The following is a 22047-nucleotide window of genomic DNA, read 5'->3' on the forward strand; positions in this document are numbered from 1 at the left end:
GTGGGCGGTAGGGACCAAGTTGAGTACCACTGAGTTAGGGTAAAAATACTCCTCAGTCATAAGTTAACATAACCGGTATAGGGGCCCAATCTCCCCACCTACTTTCCCCCACAATTGATCCCCACACAATGAAAGACTGAAGTCTGAAAGGCTAACAAAGTCAAGGGCAATAAGATCTCTGAGGGGGGGAATATGATATTTCAAAAGGCAGGGGTTTTTTTCCCCTTCTGTTCAATCATGTCCCAGCATCACAACAGAGAAGCCTCTCTTCCAGGGCCACGCTAGGTACCATTCCTTATCAGACAGAGCCTGAAGCATGCCTCTTCTGCCAAACCTATTGAGATGGGTAGACATAATCAGAGAGAGGCAATCTCTCAAATGTCCTGGCCCCATGCCCTGAAGGACTTTGTAGATTCCAATCAAGACCCTGTGTTTTAACTTCTACATTTAATTAGGCATAGATAAATAGAATTCCTTAGTGGATCAGTCTAAGAGTTTCCTTGCTGTCTGAGTGTCTCTAGAAATGATTGGATGGTGTAGCGTATTACTGTGAACAGGCTTCTGTTGGTTTTATACTTTGCTGTAATTTAAGAGATATGGGCAAGGAAAGTCAAAAGGGTAAAATTTTGCAAGGTCAAAATTTGCTCTTTCAGCAAAGTTGGCAATTTCAAAATGATATGATAATTACTTTTCAGATAATTGATCTAAAAGAGAGAAAACTAAGTTTCCTATGTTTCACTAAGAATATTTTTACTCATGTCAGAGATTGTAGATCCTTTCAATATTCAAATTTACAGACTAGATTTTTTTTCAAATCAAAATCTCTTCATCTCAGGAATTTTTTGCAGAGGAACTTTTTTTATTATTTTTATTTTTTACACAGACATAAACAAAACATAAACATAAAACCATCTTTCAATTACATACAGTGTGTCAGTTGGTACAAATCTACAAATCTCTTGTGCACAATCTCTGCAGTCTTTCCCTTCTAATTTAAATTAATCCTCATAAATCCACTATATATATTTGTATTATTATCATTGTTAATTACTTGCTGTTACTAATATTCCATCATTTTATGCGAGCAAATCACCATTTTTACTTGGCCTACTTTATAACATTCATTTAATCATCACCAATCTATTCAATAATAATGTATCCTTACATCACTTTATCTCTACAATTCTATTATACTTATAGAGTTTTATGATATATTTCATTTCCCTGTTTTTTTAACTAACCATTGATAAAATAAGTCCCATATCTTAAAAAATTGTTTATCTTCTTGGTCTCTAATTTCAAATGTCAATTTACTCATTTCTGCATACTCCATTATTTTCTTAATAACTTCGTCTTCCATTGGAATTTTCTCATTTTTCCAGTTTTTGGCAAATACAATTCTAACTGCTGTTAATACATTTACAATCAAATATATCAATTCTCTACTATATATTTCAGGTATAATTCCCAATAAAAATATCTCTGGTTTTAAGTCTATGTGCTTTTTTTTCATTTTCTCCAACCATGTGTGGATTTTAGTCCAATATCTTTTAGCTTCTGCACAGGTCCACCACATACGATAGTATGATCCAGGCATCTGATGACACTTCCAACATTTCTCCGACTTATTCTTAAACATTTTTGCTATTCTTGCTGGGGGTAAATGCCACCTGTAAAACATCTTATACAAATTATCTTTATATGCTGTTGACATATGTCATTTTATAATTTTGAGAACATAATTTTTGCCATTTTTCCAAGTCTATTCCATATTCCTTCCCCAATCTATCATTGTTTCTTTAACTTGTTCTTCTTCTAGTTTTAACCTCTAATAAATATCCATATAAATTTTAATCATCTTTTCATCAGTACCTGTCAAAATTTGTCTAACTCAGTCAATTTATCATAAAAGTCTTTTGTTTTAGAGTCTTTATCATATCTAGAATCTATATGAAAACCAATTCATCTTTATTTCTTGTTCCTCTAATTCTTGCATAGATTTAAGTTCACCCTTTTCATTCAATATTTCACCATATCTAACTGTTTGTTCCATTTTATAAATTACTGAATATGCAAATGCTTCAATAGTTGACAATAGTTGGTATTTTTAGATAATGTTGTCTTTTAATTTTCTCCCATATTAATAATAAAGCCTCTCGTATATAGTGCCTCCTAAAGTACCCATATGTTTTAGTCCCCTTGTACCATAAGAAGGCATGCCATCCCAACACGTCATGACCTTCTAATGACAATAATCTAATATTCCTTAATGTTATCCATTCCTTAACCCACATCAACGTTGTCGCTTGATAATATAGCTCCCAATTGGGTAAATCAAAGCCTCCTCTTATTCTAGAAACTTATAATAATTTTAATTTGATTCTTGCCTTCTTTCCCAGCCAAATATATTTCAATACTATTTTATTTAAATCTTCAAAATAATCTTTCCCTAATTTAATTGGAATTGTCTGGAATAGATATAAAATCCTTGGTAATATATTCATTTTGATTGTAGATATTCTCCCTATTAAAGATAATTGCAAATTTTCCCATTTTGCCAAGTCTGTCACAATCTGTTGTTTCAGTTTATAATAGTTATCCTCTTTAAGTGTACCACATCTAGCTTTTAAATATATTCCTATTTAACTTTGTTTGTGATCTGGATCTTCAAAGTCACTGCCAACTCTTTTTTTTTTTCAACTATGTTCTTTGTCAAAATCTTCATTTTGTCTTTGTTCATTTTCAAGCCTGCCACATATCTATATTCCTAAATCTTTTCTATCAATTTAGATGCTGGTTTTAATGGGTCCTCCATAATAAAAACCATGTCATCTGCAAATGCTTGTAGTTTATATTCTTCTCTTAATTTTCATTCCCTTTATTTCTCTATCTTCTCTAATGTTTCTATTTAGTATCTCCAATGTCAGCACAAACAACAGAGGTGACAACGGACAACCTTGCCTAGTTCCTTTCTTAATATCAATATTTTCTGTTAACTCCATTTATCATTACCTTTGCTGATTGTCTATGATATATTGCTTCAATGGCTTGGATAAATTTCCCACCAAAGCCCATCTGTTCCAATTGTAATAACACAAACCTCCAATTCACATTATCAAAGGCCTTTTGTGCATCTAAAAATATCAAGGCCATTTGCTTCTCCGAATGTGCTTCGTAATATTCCAAGGTGTCCAGAATTATTCTCATATTATCGTTAATTTGCCTCTTTGGCAGAAATCCATTTTGATCAGAATGTATAAAGTTGTTCAGATATCTTTTAAGTCTTTCTGCCATTATTGAAGCAAAAATTTTATAATCTGAGTTTAGCAGAGAAATAGGTCTGTAATTCTTGATTTGTTGTGGGTCAGCATCCCTGCAGAGGAACATTTTCTGATTCAGAATTTTCTGGAAAGCCCATAGGGTTTAGCATAATTTTGTGAAAAATAGACTTTGGGGGAAAATCTCCACAGCAAGATAGTATGTACAGAGAAGAAGCTTTAGTTTCTTTTACTGAGTCACTGTATTCAGCAATAGAAATACATAAATTGGTGGGTTCTATGTGTTGAACTGCCAGGCAGGATCAGGTTCATACATTAAGTTGCAGTTCAAGGATTTATTGCTGAAGCCTATGCACAAGAATGTAGCCAGCTAAAGTTCAATACTAAATTGCTGCCAGGTTAGGGTCAATGGAATTCAAGAGATATATACTTGATTATACTTGGACCATTTGCGACAGTATAATTACTCTAAGCTGATGATCTGCTTAACTCTGCTCCCCCAGCTCTGCCTGCTTTTCTTGTACAAGAACTGAGAAGTTGTCCAAGAACTTAGCTGCCTTGATATACTTAAGGAACTGTATATTTTCTCTCCTTGCTTTTAATATATTATTTTTACAGGAAATACAGTGAAAAAGATTACAAGGAGACTGAATATTCCTTTTTTCTTGTTTTGCAAAATTGCTTGTAAAGATTCAGTATATTATTTCAGTCCATCCCAAAAATTGTGATGCTGCATCATCTGCCAGTCCAGCAATGGCTTTCTCCTTTCCTAAAGAGAAAAAAATCCTGACAGTTATTTTTTTTTTTTTTGCTTTCATTCAGGTGGACCGCTACACACTGAAAAATGGGCATCATATTATACTTCTGGCAGAGGGCAGGCTGGTGAATTTGGGGTGTGCCATGGGACATCCTAGTTTTGTTATGAGTAATTCTTTTACCAATCAGGTGTTGGCACAGATAGAACTTTGGACAAATCCTGGTAAATACGCTGTAGGAGTCCATTTTCTGCCAAAGAAGGTAAGTTTGCAAATTAAAAAAGGAATGATATGTTTTAGCTGAAATATATAATTTTTGGTTATCCAAAGTAAATGTGGGGAAGATAAGATAATCTTATTTTCAGAACTGATTATATCCTGTAAAGTTCAATTGTCAGTAGTCACATAAATAGATCTTCTCAAAGATATTATGTCCCCAGTCTGGTGCTTCAGAGCTTCCAATAATACACCACCACAATAATTAATTTTATTTCTACTTTAAATATCTGTGGCAAAGTTAGCATAACATGCTAAGCCATAAACCTTAACACATAAACTATGATAGCTAAGCTAAACCAAATAGACCACATTATGTCTTAGCATGTTTGAATCAGATTGATATGTTGTTAAGCCATTATGAGTTCTGTTTGTTTTGATTTACTATGTTATGAGAATACGGCATAAATTATGATTATAGGTTAGAAGTATTGTAGAAATTGGTCCGTATGAGCTTCCCAACATCAGGCTCACAGGAAAATTAAAAGGTTATTCATATTGTTGGATTTTTAATCTGGTTATTTATTTAGTTTGTGTATTTGATAATGTGCCTCTCTGCAGCCATGGAACATAAAATATTGTATATACATTTTAATAACTTTTCTGAGATTTCATGAACTGAAGCATATTTCCACATATGAATGATATTGCTCAAGGTTTCTTTTGAGGATATTCCAGATATCTAATTATTCCCTTGTCAATCATAATGAAAAGATGGCTTATACCTCTCCTTGATCTTCTGAGCAAAGGCATTTGCAATATGTTTCTGGCAAGTGCTCAGAATACAGGTAGTCCTCAACTTTTGACCACAATTGAGCCGAAAATGTATGTTGCTAGGTGAGAAATTTGTTGAGTTTTGTCCCATTTTGCAATTGTACATGTTTTATTATTTCTGAAATTCAGTCAGATTCAAAAAAAGATTTTCCATTGGTAAGATGAACCCATGATTTGCTTAGATAGAAAATGATGGAAGCGGATTCTAAAACTTTCCTGAAAAATTCTGTGATAATGCAATAGACCAAGGGTATCAAACTCAGAGGCGTCACATCATCACATGATGTATTGTGACCTTTTTCCCGTTTGTTAAACCATGGGTTTAACATGGGTGGGCATGGCCAACACGTGACACATCTGGCCCGTAGGCCGCCAGTTGGACACCCCTGGAATAGACAATCAAATTATGGAATGTAAATCAGACTCTTCCATTAACACTGAAATTTTTAAGTGAACTCAACAAAGTTGACTTTATTTATGGTCATTTTCCATTGGTTTATATCAGTATATAATTTTCAGGAAAGATGCTGATGATATATTGGACTGGGTAGTTTAAGAAGGGTATGCAATTCTGCAGCCTAATTTTGGTAGCCCCAGAGTATGTTGATATTGTACTATCCATCCTTAAAAGCACTCCAATTTTCCTTTAAAAAAAAGAAAGCCCCCAAAATAAAATGAGCTGGTAGTGGAATTATTGTGTTCATCGCAACAATATTTAATTGTCAGAGAATGACATTTTAAAAAGGCTGCCCAGACATGGCACATAGGTAGATGGATTGAGAGAATGGTTGTTCTATGTGGTAAAATCAGCAAAGCCATCTATGGACATCAGCAGTAATAAAATAATGAACTCTTCCCTCCCAGTATATACACCATACACACACAACAAATATCATATCCATCCAGACATGGTTTGCAAGAAGTTTCACTTAGATTTAACAAATTCAAGCAACAACAGACAGAATGTGTGTGCAGACACATGCTTAAAGCAAATAATCCCAAATTCCTGTAGGGTTTTATCTACAACAGTGGTTTCAAACTCACAACATCATGACAGTGTCATGTGACGTATCAGAACTTTTTTCCCCTTTGCTAAACCAGGTGTGGGCATGACCAGCACATGACCCATCTGGCACATGGGACAGGAGTTTGACAGCCCTGATCTACAATGAGTTCCGAATCATTATGATAATTAACTTGCTGATTGGGTATATTCCAGATAGGGCTAGAAAAAGAACCCAGCCTGAGTCTTTAGTACCTTGACAGCTTTAGGCTATGTGGCCTCCAACTTCCCAACAATTCTGGGAGTTGAAGTCCACCCATTGTAAAGCTACCAAGATTGACAAACACTGCTCCAGCATGTTGTCCACCTGTGTGGAAACATTGCTTCATGAAATGATGATTTGTACATATTTCTAGTATTCACATATTGCTGAACTTCAGCTCCCTAATATCTTTCACTGTTGGCCACCTGGAGCTATTCATTAGCCTACAGACAGCTACATGTTTTCAGCCCATATCAAGATGTCTCCTATATTAATAACTTTCCACATTTTTCTTTCAGCTGGATGAAGCAGTAGCTGCTGCTCATCTGGATAAACTTGGTGTGAAGTTAACCAAGCTGAGTGATAAGCAGTCCAAGTACCTAGGACTATCCAAAGATGGCCCCTTCAAACCAGATCATTACAGATACTGAGCATCTGGCAAAGCCCAACAGGCTCAAAATTCAAGTCCTGTACTGCGATTTGATCAACAGCCACATCACCTGTCATCTATACTTTCCCACATCTGCCTCTTATCTTCTTCACCTCCAGCACATCTGCTCTTCCAAAGAAACTTCCAAAAATCTTTCAAGCAGATGTCTGATGCTTCAGCTAAGGAGTGATGATGCTGGAGGATCAAAATGCTTTGCAAATTCTCTTTTCTTCATGGCCTTGTCTTTTTGAATTTTTGAATGCACTGACTAAAAATAAACTGGGGAGGGGAGACAGGGATGAGAAGAAGAAAATATTTCTAAGTCTCTTTCACATTAGGCCTTCAGGTTGGGATATGAAATGATATGTTTTAATTTAATGTTTGCTTATATTCAGTCTCAGATGCTGCTTTGATCTGGCTAATGAAGCAAAATGTGCATACCTGCAGGCCTTGAAAATAACTTGGAAGGAAATGTCTGAAAGCAATTTATATACTATGTAGTAAAACTGATTCCGAAAACCTGACTGTGGGGAGGGGGAGCATTCAGTTCTCCAAAGAGGCCATCAGGAATTGTCTGCTCAAGCCTGGTCTGTTCTTGTGTCATAAAATAATTTTATTAAACATACGGAAAGTGGTCTCGTTTTCATTTTAATTATATGGATTGGGAAGACAGTTGCTGTTATTTTATCTAGTAACACTTAGATTATGCAGTAGTTTAAAGGCACATTTTGCAAATATAATTCTGGCAAATTATGACTCATTTGTGATTTTATTTCTCAAAATAGTTATAACTTACTGTTCAGTGGCAGAGAATTGTTGTTCCTCATCCTGTGGCAAGGAGTTCCAAAAATTACCTGTTGAGTGGAAATCTAAATATATTTTGGCAGTGATTTAGAGCAGGAATGTCAAACTCAAAACCTGCAAGCCAGATCTGGCCTATGATGTGGTTGGATCTGGGCCATGGGGTCATCCTGGTCTACCCAATGTGAAGATCGAGCCAGCATAACTTCAGCCCGGCCTACCCAATGTGAAGAGGAAACATGTCAGCAGTTTGGGAAATGGTGTCAAACTGGCCATGCCCACCCAGTTGGTCAAGCCCTCCCGCCGCCCCACCCCCGCCAGGTCATCCACAGCCCTGATGCATCCCTCAATGAAATTGAGTTTGACACACCTGAGGAAGCACCATAGGCCTGTTATCTCACCTTTGATTATTCTCCATCTAATTATTACTCTTTAATATTTGATGATTGGCAGCTAAAAATGTGGATATGTTCTGTTAAGACACAGTTCTTTTGAGTTTTTGAAATGCTTAATGTATATTTAAGATAATTGAAAGAATAATATAATCCATTGAACTCACACATTGTTCAAAACATGGAATAAAATAAAGTAGTGCTGAAATTGATAATGTAATACAGATTAACAAATTAATCTAGTTGAGATTAAATATATTCATTTCTTGCTTGTAAGAAACTTGTAAGAATTCTAGTCCACTGGATAAAATTTATAATCATTACATCCCTTTAATTTAGTTAATATGCACTAGTGCTGGCATATACAGTCCATTTACATAGGCAACACCCTATATCAGGGTGTTGATTATGTTAATTTAATCATAAACAGGTGTATAAAATGACCTTAAAAATATAAAAATTTTCTTAACTCTCCAGTGTTCATAAACTGAGCTATACAGTTGGTTGAAATATGATGCAGATTTTAATATAACATAAATGAGTATTTCCCAAATTTGCTCTATTAAACCATGAGACTATATAATGCAATTCCTTCTTTGCTGCTTCCTCTTTTAGCTGTAATAATTATTGTGTACAATAGAGGTCATGTACATACAATATCTGGTGGGAGAGACATGGAATTCTGCAACTTGGAAGAAAAATAACCTTAGTAAATGTCTGAAAAATAATGTAATGCTCTGCATTTATTTCATTAAGGCTGATCTGACCCAAATAAGCAAAGAAAAATAAGTTTCTTTTCTAAGTGCTTCAAACCTTTCTCGTGTTTTTAATATTTTTACAAAATTGATTATAGCTTGTTTTTTTTTAAAGTACATTTTCATCTTGTCCCAAAACTTGATCGAGCATTTTGTTCCAGTTTAAATTCTAGGAATTTAGAAACCAAGTAAAGGGGATCCAAGTTTGGAAATGATTTTGTAAAACTGATTACATTCAATCTTACATTGAGGAAATGTTGGGAAATACATTTTATACATATCTGAGATTGGTGACAGTATTTTTCAATTCATCTTGGATATAATTAATAAATGGAAAATCCTTTTCTGTAGAGAAAAAGTATGTTAACCTTAAAAGATAGCAATAAGTTCAAGTCAATTACTTTTGCTACTAAGTCAATTCTACAAATTATAAAACTACTCATTCATATAATAATGCATTATTTTTAAAACTGAAATGGCCATTTTAGGGATTTTGTTTCCCATGAAAATATGGCAGTATCTGTACTATAGGCAGCAAGCAACCATATGTCCAGAATAAATTATGGTTAGCAAAAAAAACCAAAAACCACTTCCTGCAGCGGTCCCTTTAATTAGTACCCTTTAATCCCATATTTTTCTTCACGAAAACATCCTTGATTGCATGCCTTTAAATAAAAATGGGTTCCTTCCATGCAGTCAGGATCAATAGAATAATTAAATCATACAATTTTAAGAACTGTAAGAGATCTTACGAACTTTTAATCCACCTTCTATCCAGTGCAGGAATTCACTGCTACAACATCTGTGAAAGAAATAATTATTCAGCTATCTTTAAACTCTTAACAATAAAGAAAAAAGCCCACTACCTCCCAAGCCAGTCTCTGTTAAGCAGCTTTTAGGATTAAAAGATGTAAGATTTTAATCTTACAATTTAAAGCAATCTTACAATTTAAACCCACTATTTCTTGTCCTGACATCTGGAATGACTCTGAACAATAAAAGGTAAAGGAGTCCCTAATAGCCCCTACTCTGCTATTCATTGCTGATTATAGGATGCTTATCTTCATTCTCAAGGCCATTGAGTCGGAGTGGTTATGTGGCCAGCATGATGTCATGGAGCATTGTTTCCTTCTCCCCAAAGTGATACCTACTTTATCTACTTGAATTTGCATGCATAAAAATTGCTAGGATGGCAGGAGCAGGGGCAAGGATGGACCCTGTTGTGTGGTGCTCGGGTCTCAAACCTGGCTGCCAGCTTTCCAGCCAACATGCCCAGCATATTAACTGCTGAGCCCCCACCTCACTCTACACAATACGACTCCATTTTCTATATAACAGCCCTTCGGGTCCCTGAAAGCAGTTATCGTATCTCCCTGTAGTCTTTTCTTGCTTGGCTTAAACATACTCAGTGCTTCCAATTATTCCTGGTAGTTTTTTCTTCTAAATCTATCGGCTTGCTTTCTCTATTCTAGATGTGCTCCACTTTGTCAAAGTCCTTGCTGAAGTGTGGTACTCAGAACTGGATGCAGGCAATTGGACAACAGAATACAGAGTAACAATTGTATTTGTTATAATTTAAAATGGAGCACCTTAATTATATAAACATAACATTGAGTGAAGTTACCTTAAGTGGACATACTTGAATGGGTTAACTGGCTAAATCTCTGCTCTTTAGTTACAGAATTGACTGCAATTCAAAGCCATTTCTACATAGGCACTTTCATAATTCTTTATTCCTTATTGCCTTCCGCACCTCACAAACAAAATTAACATACCGAGGGGTGAGTGGACACTTGGACTTCTCTGTTCCATGCACAGAACTTCATCTAAATTCTAAGAGTCTTATTATGGTTCTTGTTCGCTTTGATGTGCTTATTGGTCAGAAGGGGACTGAAGATAGTGGTTGGCCATAAGTTATATCATCTGATTATGTTTACTACCTAATGCTAATGTTAATGCTAATTAGCTAATGCTAATAGAAATGTAGCATGACTTGGAGAAACTTGAGTCAAATATCAGGCAATTATGAAGATTTTTGAGTAATCTTGGCCCAGTGTACATCCTCATTTTAATTTATTCAAAATATTGTTAGATTAGTTAGGGGCAGATGAAGAAGATCAGAGTTTCATTTGGAAATGCAGATAAAATACAGTAATAAGAAGGCTGTGACTAGAATAATAAAATACAAAAGCACAGTGTTTATGAAAGTACCAATTCATAAAATAGGGCAAGAGCACTCAGTGAATGGTTAAATTTAATAATTGGGATAAATTAAATTGATTCCATGTGGCTGAGAGTTCTCTTTCATAATTGCTTTAGAATTAGAAAAAACTTGATACAAACATTATTTAGGAAAAATAGGATATCTCATTGTGGAATCCAGTCTGAGTTGGTCACTGGGACCATGGATTTAGTCTTCCAAGCTTTTGGAAGCTTTTGGACTTGAGCCCATCCTCAGGGAACCAGGATAAGAATAGTGCAACTAGGACAAGTGGAAGTTGGGTAAAGCAGCCCTGGCCACATCATCCACCTGCAACAAGCAGAAACCATAAAATCAGGGAGGACTCTCGTGTCAGACCAGCTTACTTGGGTTCAGCACAACCTTATCATGAGTACTTACTATACTAGGACCAACATTACAACAAAACGTGGTGTTTATAAAGATATGGCAACTCTACTTTTTAGGGTTTAGGCTTAATTATTCCCTTTAGTCTGTAGCAACCTATAGATAGCAGTTCGTGAAGTCTTTAAAGATATTGTGACTACAACCATAAACCAGAGCAGGGGACTTCAAACTTGACAGCTTTAAGACTTGTGGAGTTCAACTCCCCTAATTCCTCCTCCATTCATGTTAGCTCAGGAATTCTGGGAGTTGAAGTCCACAAGTCTTAACCTAAACAAGTTTGAAGACCCTTGAACTAGAGAGAAAACTACTGCCTGATAGAAGTATAAGTAACATAGATAAAATACTAATGTAAAGAGAAATCATACCAATAAAAGTATATATTGTCAAGATCATTGCTATTCCATATGTAACATATGGCTGTGTAAACCAGATCTTCAGAAGGAACAGCTGATTGGCCATCAATCAGCTTCTATATCCAATTCAAAGCCTTTTATAGGCTGGACCAGATATACTTGTTTTCAACTTACAGTAGCAGCAAAAAATTTTTTCCTGCATTTCAGGCTCTTTTAGTCTTTAATGATATCAGTACTATAGAACAAAGAGAAATGGATGCCTTTGAATTCTAGTGCTGGGGAAAAATTATTGAAAACACTTTGAACTGTAAGTAGAAGAAATAATTCAATACAAGATGAAGTAAAACCAAACTGATTGAAAGCATTAATAATAAAGCTATTATATAGTGCAAGGATCAGTGGGAAAGAACACAATGCTTGGAAATATTAAATGCAATTGCAAAAGAGGCCAAGAAAAGGCAATGTGGGTTACTTATGACTACTGAAGGCATAAATATGAAGTCAGTTACTGACAGACAATCCTATTCCTGAAGAAATAGAAGTGAAAGATTGAACATCAGGGGTGGGATTCTACCAGTTGGCACCTATTTGCTAGAACTGGTTGTTAATATTCTAAGCAGTTCAGAGAACTGGTTGTTAGAAGAAATTACTAGCCTAATCTTGTAAGGAAGGCAGGAAGGAAACATTCTGGTGTTACAGAAACTGCCTCTCCTTTGACCGTTATTACATTCTTGGCAGGACTAGACGTCTCTGGAGGTTTTTTCCCCCTCCTTTGCTGATGCTTTGCCTGTGTGGAGTGACCATTCAAAGTTACAATGGCACTGAAAAAAAGTGACTTATGACCATTTTTCACACTTACAACTGTTGCAGCATCCCCACAGTTATGAGAGGCCAGGTGAAGAGATGCGTGCTTCGACTTGAGTGATATTGAGTTGGCCATACCCAGCCATTAACATGACCACCAAGCCATGCCCATTCAGTCACATGACCACCAAGCCATGCCCACTACCTAAGCCATGCCCACAGAACCGGTTGTTAAAAATTTGAATCCCACCCCTGCTGAACATCCATATCCGAGGCTCTCTTTTTTTGCCATGTAGGGTTCATTGAGATTTTTGTATATTAATTCTACTAAGATAAACATGCAAGGAGCATATTTACTGGCTTTTTCCAAGTGTTTTTGACTGGCTTTGCCACCGTGGCAGCCATGTTTTTCATGGCTTCCATTCCATCTATAAAATAACATCACCATCCTAAAGTTGCTCTCAGCCTCAATGCCTGTTTACCCTAATTTCTTAAGAGTTCAAAATGATAAAGAGCTGTGACTCCTCTACTTGCCATATTTATTTCTTATTAGAAGTTCCAGTGACTTCTAAAGAAACTAAGACTTGATTGAAAGCACATTGTTCTGCCCATATTCTTTTTGTAATGTGTTATAGAAACTACAATAAAGAAACTGACTCAGCGTCCAATTTGTAGGAAATGTATGTATTATTCCATATAAGTGAAAAATAAACTGAAAACAAATCTGACAGTTGGCAATCAATCCTCCAACACAAAAGAAGCGAGGCAGCCCTTTTCTTAGGTCAGGAATGAAATAGAAGTCCCAAATGGATTGAATATTATTTTTAAGAATCAGTCCTGTGAGTCATTAGTTTTTTTTTAATCTTATGGCTTCCTAACTTTTCTTTGATAAACATTGCTTACCAGAAATAAAGTGGTAAGTGAACTTGCCTAATTGTTTCCAGTCCTGCCTGCTGGGTAAGTCTGACAGATGATTTAGTTTGGTGATAAACACACTCAGACATGCGTAAGATTAATATTTTTTCCAGCAGCTGGGAGGACTGAAAAAATGGCTGTTGCAGTCAAGACTTAGCCATCCCTAACTACACGGTGCTGTGTTTACAGCCTGGGAGATGGGATAACTGGTTATTTATCCTGTGAGAAGAGGTAGTTGTTGTGAATCTACTTATGTAGTAAAAATATCAGCATAGCTGATTATGGGTTTGCTACTTTCTTGCCTGATAATGGAAAATTGTAATAATTTGCATGGTCCTTTCAGCTCTTCACATATATCAGTTACACGTAACCCTTAAAACACCTAGCGCTTTTCTAAAAAGCTAAATCTTGTGGGGGGGGGAAATAGTGTTTTACCATGGAGGATGAACAAAATTTTCCATTTGCCTTAGTAGAGTTTTAAACTTATCTGGTTGCAGGGAATTAAAGGAAGCAAACAATAAGTACTGTAACCGTTTTCCAGGTTTCTGATGATTCTAAAAGATCCTGGAACCCATTCATATTATTTTAGACCATATGGACTTCAGTTTCCAGAATTCCCCAGCTATGCTAGCTGGAGAATACTGGGAGGTGGAGTCCCGACAAGCTAAACTTCCCAAGGTTGAGAAGTACCGCTGTAAACCATGAACAAAAAGAGGGTCAGCTCAGCTTCATGCAACATATTTAAAATAATCCACAGTGGGCTCTGTGGTTGCTGAGAAATAGCCCTGCCAGTTATTTATGCTTTTCTTGTTATTCTGAAAGAGATCCTTCCAAGTTTTATAAATTGTTCCCATATGCAGGATGGCAGAATTAACCAGCTTTCTTTCAAGTTCAAAAGGAAAATCAAGATCAAAAGATGATTCTGGCCTGTGAATGCTTTTTCAGATTTTTCAGTATGGGAGAAAATTTATGGCCGAGTGGGGCTACCAATATTGAGGAAGTACATTTCAGTCACTAAGCACTTTAAAATGGATCTGAATCTACACTATGCATTGGTCCTACTATATATGTGAATTGCTATGTACACATATATGAAATTAACAACCAGTAAGAAGCAAGACATGAAGTGAAATATGAATCAAACAACTACATAAGGTATATATTGCAGGCATTCTCTTGCCAAAATGGTATATGCCAAGACCCTGAACAGTAAAAACCATTAAAATTGTTCTTTTCCACTAGAGATATTTCTTTTATTTATTTTGTCAAACAATTATTAGATAACAGGTATAAGTATAAACATGGTTATACATACATGAAATGCATACGAATAAGAAAAAAAAAACAATAGGACAGGGACGGTAGGCACGTTTTGGTGCACTTATGCACACCCACTACAGACCTCTTAGGAAAGGGGTGAGGTCAATAGCAGACAGTCTAATGTTGAAGATTTAGGGATTTGGGGAAGAAACCACAGAGTCAGGTAGAGTATTCCAGACATTGACTACTCTGTTGCTGAAGTCGTATTTCCTGCAATCAAGTTTGGTGTGGTTTATCTTTAGATTGTATCTATTTTGTGCTCTTATATTGTTTTGGTTGAAGCTGAAGTATTCATTGATAGGTTGGACATTGCAATATATAATTTTATATACTATGCTTGGATCAAATCGAAGGCGGCATAGTTCTAGGTTGTCTAGGTCTAAAATTTCAAGTCTGGTGGCATAAGGTATTCTGCTACGAGTAGAGGAGTGGAGGATTCTTCTTGTAAAGTATTTCTGGACTTTCTCAATTGTATTAATATCAGATATGCAATGTGGGTTCCAGACTGATGAGCTGTATTCAAGTATTTGTCTAGCAAATGTTTTATATGCTCTAGTTAGTAGAGTGATATTACCAGAGAAAAAGCTATGCAGGATTAGGTTAACAACTCTTAATGCCTTTTTGGCTATGTAGTTACAGTGGGCTCTAGCACTTAGATCATTTGAGATGAGTATTCCAAGGTCCTTGACAAAGTTTTTGTCATCAACAAGGTCTTGACTATTCAGCTTGTATTTGATTTTTTGATTTTTTTTGCCAATATGTAAGATAGAGCATTTATTTATTTGTTGAGATTTGAAGTTGTCATTTGCTTGACCATTCTGACACATAGTCGAGGTCTTTTTGAAGGGTAGCAGCATTGTCTGTGGTGTTGAATAGCTTTACATCATCAGCGAAAAGAACGCAGTTACTCTTAATATAATCACAGTGGTCATTAATATAGAGTATGAAGAGAGTTGGTCCTAGAACACTGCCTTGGGGGACACCACTGTTGACAGGGTTTGATAGGACGCTCCCAATTTTGACCATTTGTTGCCTGTTTGACAGGAATGCTTCTATCCAGTTATGCAGGTATCCAGAGATACCATAAGACCTTAGTTTTAGAGTAGTTTGTCATGTACCACTGAATCAAAGGCTTTACAGAAGTCCATGTCAATTGCATCTATTGCTTTACCCTGATCGAGTTGTGTAGTCCATATGTTTTTACAGTGCAAGAGTTGGAGGTTACAGGACAGTTTCCTTCTGAAACCAAACTTTGTTAGAGAGTAGGTTATTTGTCTCTAAGTGGAGGTTAATGGATTGGTTAATAATTGATTCCATGACCCAACATCCACTAATTCTCTAGTGTGCACATTGTGCAACTCTGCTACCCAATCAGACGCATCCCGTTAAAACCCCTGTAATAGCTACAACAATCGACCGTTGCAATGGATAGCAGGTAGAATATAATTCCAGGTGGTTAACAACCTGACTAAGGAAGAACGCCACTCAATCGGGATTCCCATCAAATGACATTTGTAAAGGTGGAGGGCCCCACACCATACATTGGGGCCAATGCCCAGATACCCCTTGTGGACCCCATGAGGACTCTGATTGCCTATTCCTAGGCAACACATCCCCACATCCTGCACTGGAACTCAATTGTTTGGAAGCTCTAACCCTAGTCCCCGACATGCCTACTACATCTGCTAATGAAGAGTCAAACCACCTTGAGGCCTCTCCCCTTGTCCTTCTTCCCATGCTACGCTCCCTACCTTCCCGAGGAATGGAACTAAAAATGTATCATCAGACCTAACCCCCTGGGACTATTCCAAGCACCCTTGGGGGTTTGGTCTCGTATGCTCAACTCTCCATACTTCAAACATAGCCATTCCAGTGTGCTAGTCCCTAGATTAGTGGTGGAGGTGCTCCATTCATCTTCTTCGGCTATCTTACATTCCCTCTATTTATCAAAAGTTCCAGCAGCCAAAGGCAGAAAATCAGGAGGCTTCCCTTGAGCACTTTTCACTCCTATCTCATCATGAAAGTCAAGTCTAGTCCTTTTTTCTTTCCAAATTTTGGGTCTCACAATTCGTTGGGAATTCTCTTCACTCTCTCTCTTCGCACCTTCAAATCCTGCAACAGATGGCATGTCTAACAACAGGCCTGCATCTACACCAGTGCCTTCAGCCATCGTTTCATGCTCCAATGTAAATAATGAAAGATATGGGGGAGAGCTGACTTTCCTCTCAGCTGCTCTTTGGGTCAACTGCATGGAAAAGACCACTCAATTCCTTCAAACAGGCAGAAAGTTGTTTATTCTTTTCCAAGTAGTGACAACAAGAAACAACGAAGCAATAGTTTTAAAGTCAGCTCTGGGCTTACAGCAGCTCAGAGCTGTATTTATGCTTAAACATAATTACTCCTTCAATATCCGGCTATCTTTGGGAAAACTAACATCCGGAATTATCATTAAGCCTCCAACTGACCCCAAACAATATGCTATTAGTAATAATACAACACAATAATCCACCACCAGTACCACAATCACCAGCAACCCATCACCAACAATGTCCCACATTGTCAGCCCGGTATCAAGAAGTGAACAGTCCAGCACCTTCGGACCAGTTCAACACACTTCAGAGCAGGACAGCCCAGTGCAGCTGGGCTCAGAGGAAGCTCACGTGAGTATTAAATGTTGCACAACATCGAAGGGGCGTGGGGGCACAACAATAGAGATCTTCAAACAAACTGGGCAGAAGGAAGAGTGGGTGGCAGGTACAGTATACTACCCCCCCACCATTTAGCTATTCTGGAATTTTCAGGGAATTACATTGCTTAGATTTTCAGAAGAGATAGCAAGAACACACTACTTACATGATGCCATGCTAATTTGAAAAGCAGGTTGTGACATTATGTGAAATTGCTACTTTTATGCAAAATGAAGATAAACAGCTCACTTAGTGTGGGATCAAGGTGGTAAGTTTCTGCTCTAGCAATACTTTTACAGGTACTTCTCATTTATTGGCCACAGTAGGGACTCTATTGCTAAGTGATGCAGGTATTAAGGGCGATGTCATTGATGGAACTGCACTAACATACAACAATGTACCCATCAGTTCTACTTGCAGAGCATTAAGTGAATGACCACAGGTTATTAAGCTCAATGTCAGGTGACTGTGATTTGCAACTTGTTGTTGACTTTCCCATTGACTTTGCTTGTGGGAATCCAGTGAGCCTTCCAGTGAAGGTTACAAATGGCTGTCACATGACTGTGGGATATGTGGGACATGTCAAGCATCATAAAAGCATGCCTATTGCCAAGTGCCTGATTTATGTTAATTACGCTGGGACAGGCTATTTTTCAGCACAAGTAGTCCTTGACTTACAACAGTTCAATGAACTTTGAACAGTTCATTTAGTGACTGTTCAAAGTTACAAAGGCACTGAAAAAAGTGACTTATGGCTGTTTTTCAAAGTTACAACCTTTGTAGCATCCCCACGACCATGTGATCAAAATTCAGGTGCTTGGCAACTGGTTCATATTTATGACCATTGCAGTATCCCAGGGGCATGTGATCACTTTCTGCAACCTTCTGACAAGCAAAGCCAATGGGGTAGCCAGATTTACTTAACAGCCAGGTTAGTAACTTATCAACTGCACAACTATGGCAAGAAAGCTCATAAAATGGGGCAAAACTCACTTAGCAACAGGAATGTAGGACTCAATTGTGATTGTAAGTCAAGGACTACCTGTATATGCTTGTGTCCTATGCTTGAGGGCCTAAAACTTTCCCCCTTTTCTTCCTTCCCAGAATTTTCTCTCTTGCAGAGGGAACATCTTACTTAGACAAGCTACAGCAGGCGTGTCAAACTTATGGCCCATGGGCTGGGCGCATCACATGCTGGCCAGGGCTACCTCCGTTTTAGCAAAGGGGGAAACAGTTCGATACGTCACGTGACAATGACGTGACAACATGAGTTTGACACCCTTGAGCTACAGTATTTGTTCTTAAAATGCTTTTCTTTGTGCGCAGGCTGCACTTTCCTGGAAGATGGTAACTGCAAGTTAGCTTTTAGTTAATGAACATCCAGGCCCAGCTTGCATATCTGAAATTGGCATGATCCTAATCAATTTGTTTGCAAGGCTTCCTTCCATATCTTAAGCAGCCAGGACAGGAGCATATTAAGCTTGCTGGTGCCATGGCATTCCTTTCAATGGTCTTCCCCATTGTGTGCTTCTTCCTTCATTGTAATTAATTCCTCTCCAATGAATATAAATAAAAACATTGATTTCCCATCACTAATTATCCAAAAACCAAGGTGAGGATTTCAAAGGGTGGAGGAATGGGGAAAAGGCCTCTAAGATTTGCTCCCTTTTTTCCAGCTTCCTTGTGAGTTGAGTTCTGCACCATGAAACTTCCCTGCTCACCTGGCTGATTGGGGTCTTATCCTCTCAATGTTGTAAGTATTTATGGGCTATTTCTTAATAAATCTTTCCTAAGCTTTATTAAAATCTCAGTCTGGTTCTTGTTCTTTGGTATCCAAAGAATACTTGCAAATTTTAAAATGTCAATATTCAGTTTGATGAAAGCAGTTTGGTATGCTTTTATGACTATTTTAAAATGTTTTCTGTGTCTAGCTGTAATATTTACAGAGGTGGTATTCAGCGGGTTCTGACAGTTTCTGGAGAACCGGTAGCAGAAATTTTGAATAGTTCTGAGAACTGGCAAGTACCAGCTCTGACTGGCCCCGCCCCCATCTATTCTCTGCTTCCCGAGTCTCAGCTGATCAGCTGGGTCTTCTTTTGTTGCCCTGCACAGGAGAACGGAGCTGGAAAGCAGGTTAGTGGGGTGGGGAAGGAATGGAATTTTGCAGTGACCTTCCCCCGGGAGTGGTGTGGATATCGGGATTTTACAGTAAGCTTCCCCTGCCACACTCACCAAGCCATGCTGACCAAGCCATGCCACACCCGCCCGGCCACGTCCACAGAACCAGTAGTAAAAAATTTTTAATCCTACCACTGGATTTTTAGATATGATTTCCACAGACATAAAAGCAAGTATTTACCTATGCTCATGAGCATCCTGTAGTACTGGCAAGTACATTGCTGTGGGAACTATGATTCTTTGTTCTTTGTGTATGTGCTAGGACAACGGAGCCTTCTGGTAGTTGGCTGGAACACGGAGCAAGGACAAATTGTTGCCATTTTTTAACCAGAACTGTAGCAAACTTAATCTCTGCAGCCTTGTATGCTTTATGCGAATGATCAGTGCATGTTGTGTGATGTAATGCGTTTGTGATAGGACGTTAACAAAATTGCTACGTTAACAAAGATTGCTTCTAATAAAAGAGGGTTTCGGAGTTCTCTCTGCGCTCTCATCCCAAGACAACTTTGCGAAGTGTCTTCTTTTCATGAGAGACCACCACAACTGGTGACCCCGACGTGATCCACTCAAAAGAGATACATCTTTGGCACACCCATTCTCATCGTCTGGAATAGACTTGGTGCACCTCATCCGCTTGAATCGCTGGCGACAACGGATCCCTCGTGAGTATGGGTGATAGATTCTCTAAGGAGCAGGCAGCTCACATTCAGGAAATCAGAGAATTGACCAAACAAAATTTTTTTACCTTTAAAAAGGGGGGCTCCCTTCATGCCCCCCTCCCAAAAACCTCTATTGAGGAACTCCTAGAATACATTTGGCAACACTGCCCTTTTTATCCGGCTAAAGGCAGTATCAAAACTAAAGTATGGAAGGAGATTGGAAAATACCTTCATGCAAGTCCTAGGGCCCCTTCGTCTATATTAATTGCTTGGAGGGTGGTTTTTGAGGCTCTCTCCTCTCTAGAGCAACCCCTACTTGGCCCCCTTTCTGGACCCCCCCCTATGTGAATCCTGCTGTACAACTCTTGCCCCCTGCTGTGGCGCCTGTGTCTCTTAAACCGACTGCCCCCCTGGAGGCAAATGAGGTTGGTAAACCTCCTCCCCCTTCTCCTAACCCCCCCTCACCCAATCCCTCTTCTTCTCTTGCTTTCCCTTCTGTGCCTTCCTCTCCTGCCTTACCCCCTCCTATGGGCGCAGTTCATGCTGCCATCGCTGCAGGAGTTAGAACTGGTGAGTTAGATCACTCTGACTGCCCATCGGCGTTCCCGTTAGTTTATGCATAGAACGCGCAGGGACAAAACGTCCCACACTGGGAACCCATCCCTGTTAAATCAATCAAGGATATCAAACAAGCTGTACAAATGTATGGTATTCAGGCTCCATTTATGATGGGATTATTTAGAATGATGGCTAATGCCCATATAATGATCCCAGCTGATTGGCATAGCCTTTTTCATATGACTCTAACAGGGACTCAATTTGTTGTATGGCAGTCGGAGTTTCTCCATCATTGTCACCTATTGGCAGCTCAAAATCCGAATCTTACTGCAAATGAACTGGCAGGAGAGGGTGCCTTTGCTGCTCCTGCAGCTCAATATAATAGCCCTATTAATGCTCTTAACCTTTCTGCACAAGCCGCTCTGCTTGCTCTCTCTCGCTTGGATGACTCTCATACCTCCGCACAATCTTTTGCAAAATTTTTACAAAATTCCAATGAACCCTATGCCAATTTTATTGAACGCCTCCAAACGGCCCTACAAAGGCAAATTACAAATGAGGCGGCTCGGCAGGAAATTCTTCTTAAATTGGCATATGAGAACGCTAATGCAGACTGTAAAACCTTGCTTACTCCCTTGATTAATTCTCCAGATGCCACTCTAGCCCAATTCCTACAAGCCTGCAGGGTGGTGGGAACACACCAATACACTTCCGAAATGATGGCTGCAGCTATCACCAGAGGTAATAAGCCATCTGGTAATTGTTACAATTGTGGGAAGCCTGGCCATTTTAAATCACAATGCCGAGCCCCCGGCGGGGGGGGGGCAGCAAAGTCCTCCGCCAGTAGAGATGTTCGACCAAAAACAGTCTGCCCGAAATGTAAGAAAGGCTATCATTGGGCTAATCAATGTCAATCAAAAACTGAACCCTCGGGAAACGAGTAGAGGGGCCGGCAGCTAGCCCCTCCCCCAAGGCTGCCCATATACCATCCACTGTGTATGAATTATCAGTGGCAGAAGATGTGCTCATATCCTTTCCCCATCTACCACTCTCTGTCAGCGCACAGCTTCCTCCTTCTGCCTCCTTCTCCTCCTATAAAACTGCTCTTATACAATCTCATCCTCATGCCCTCCTCAAAGGAATCTCTGTGGTTCCCGAGCTGCTTTATCCTTCCTCAAAACTCTCAGCCATTAACCTTTCTGTGCTATCCACTCTTCCAAC

The 22047-nt window shown here is 38.3% G+C and overlaps 2 protein-coding genes across 2 annotated transcripts in view; both read left to right on the forward strand.

Moving 5' to 3' along the window:
• AHCY (adenosylhomocysteinase) overlaps nucleotides 1-7403 on the forward strand; it is a 40675-nt gene extending 33272 nt beyond the window's left edge. The window contains exons 9-10 of the mRNA XM_026697634.2: nucleotides 4101-4295; nucleotides 6648-7403. Of these exons, the coding sequence (XP_026553419.1) occupies nucleotides 4101-4295; nucleotides 6648-6779 (327 nt within the window). The 3' untranslated portion in view covers nucleotides 6780-7403. The remainder of the gene's footprint in view (nucleotides 1-4100; nucleotides 4296-6647) is intronic.
• A 13392-nt stretch (nucleotides 7404-20795) lies between these two features.
• LOC148126057 (endogenous retrovirus group K member 8 Gag polyprotein-like) lies at nucleotides 20796-21803 on the forward strand. Its single transcript, XM_087928756.1, is given in 1 exon segment — nucleotides 20796-21803. A coding segment is annotated over 1 exon segment (975 nt). The 3' UTR covers nucleotides 21771-21803.
• The last annotated feature ends 244 nt before the right edge of the window (nucleotides 21804-22047 follow it).

Source organism: Pseudonaja textilis, chromosome 3 (assembly GCF_049901715.1).
Source record: "Pseudonaja textilis isolate UNSWEBS1 chromosome 3, rPseTex1.2, whole genome shotgun sequence".
NCBI lineage: Eukaryota > Metazoa > Chordata > Lepidosauria > Squamata > Elapidae > Pseudonaja > Pseudonaja textilis.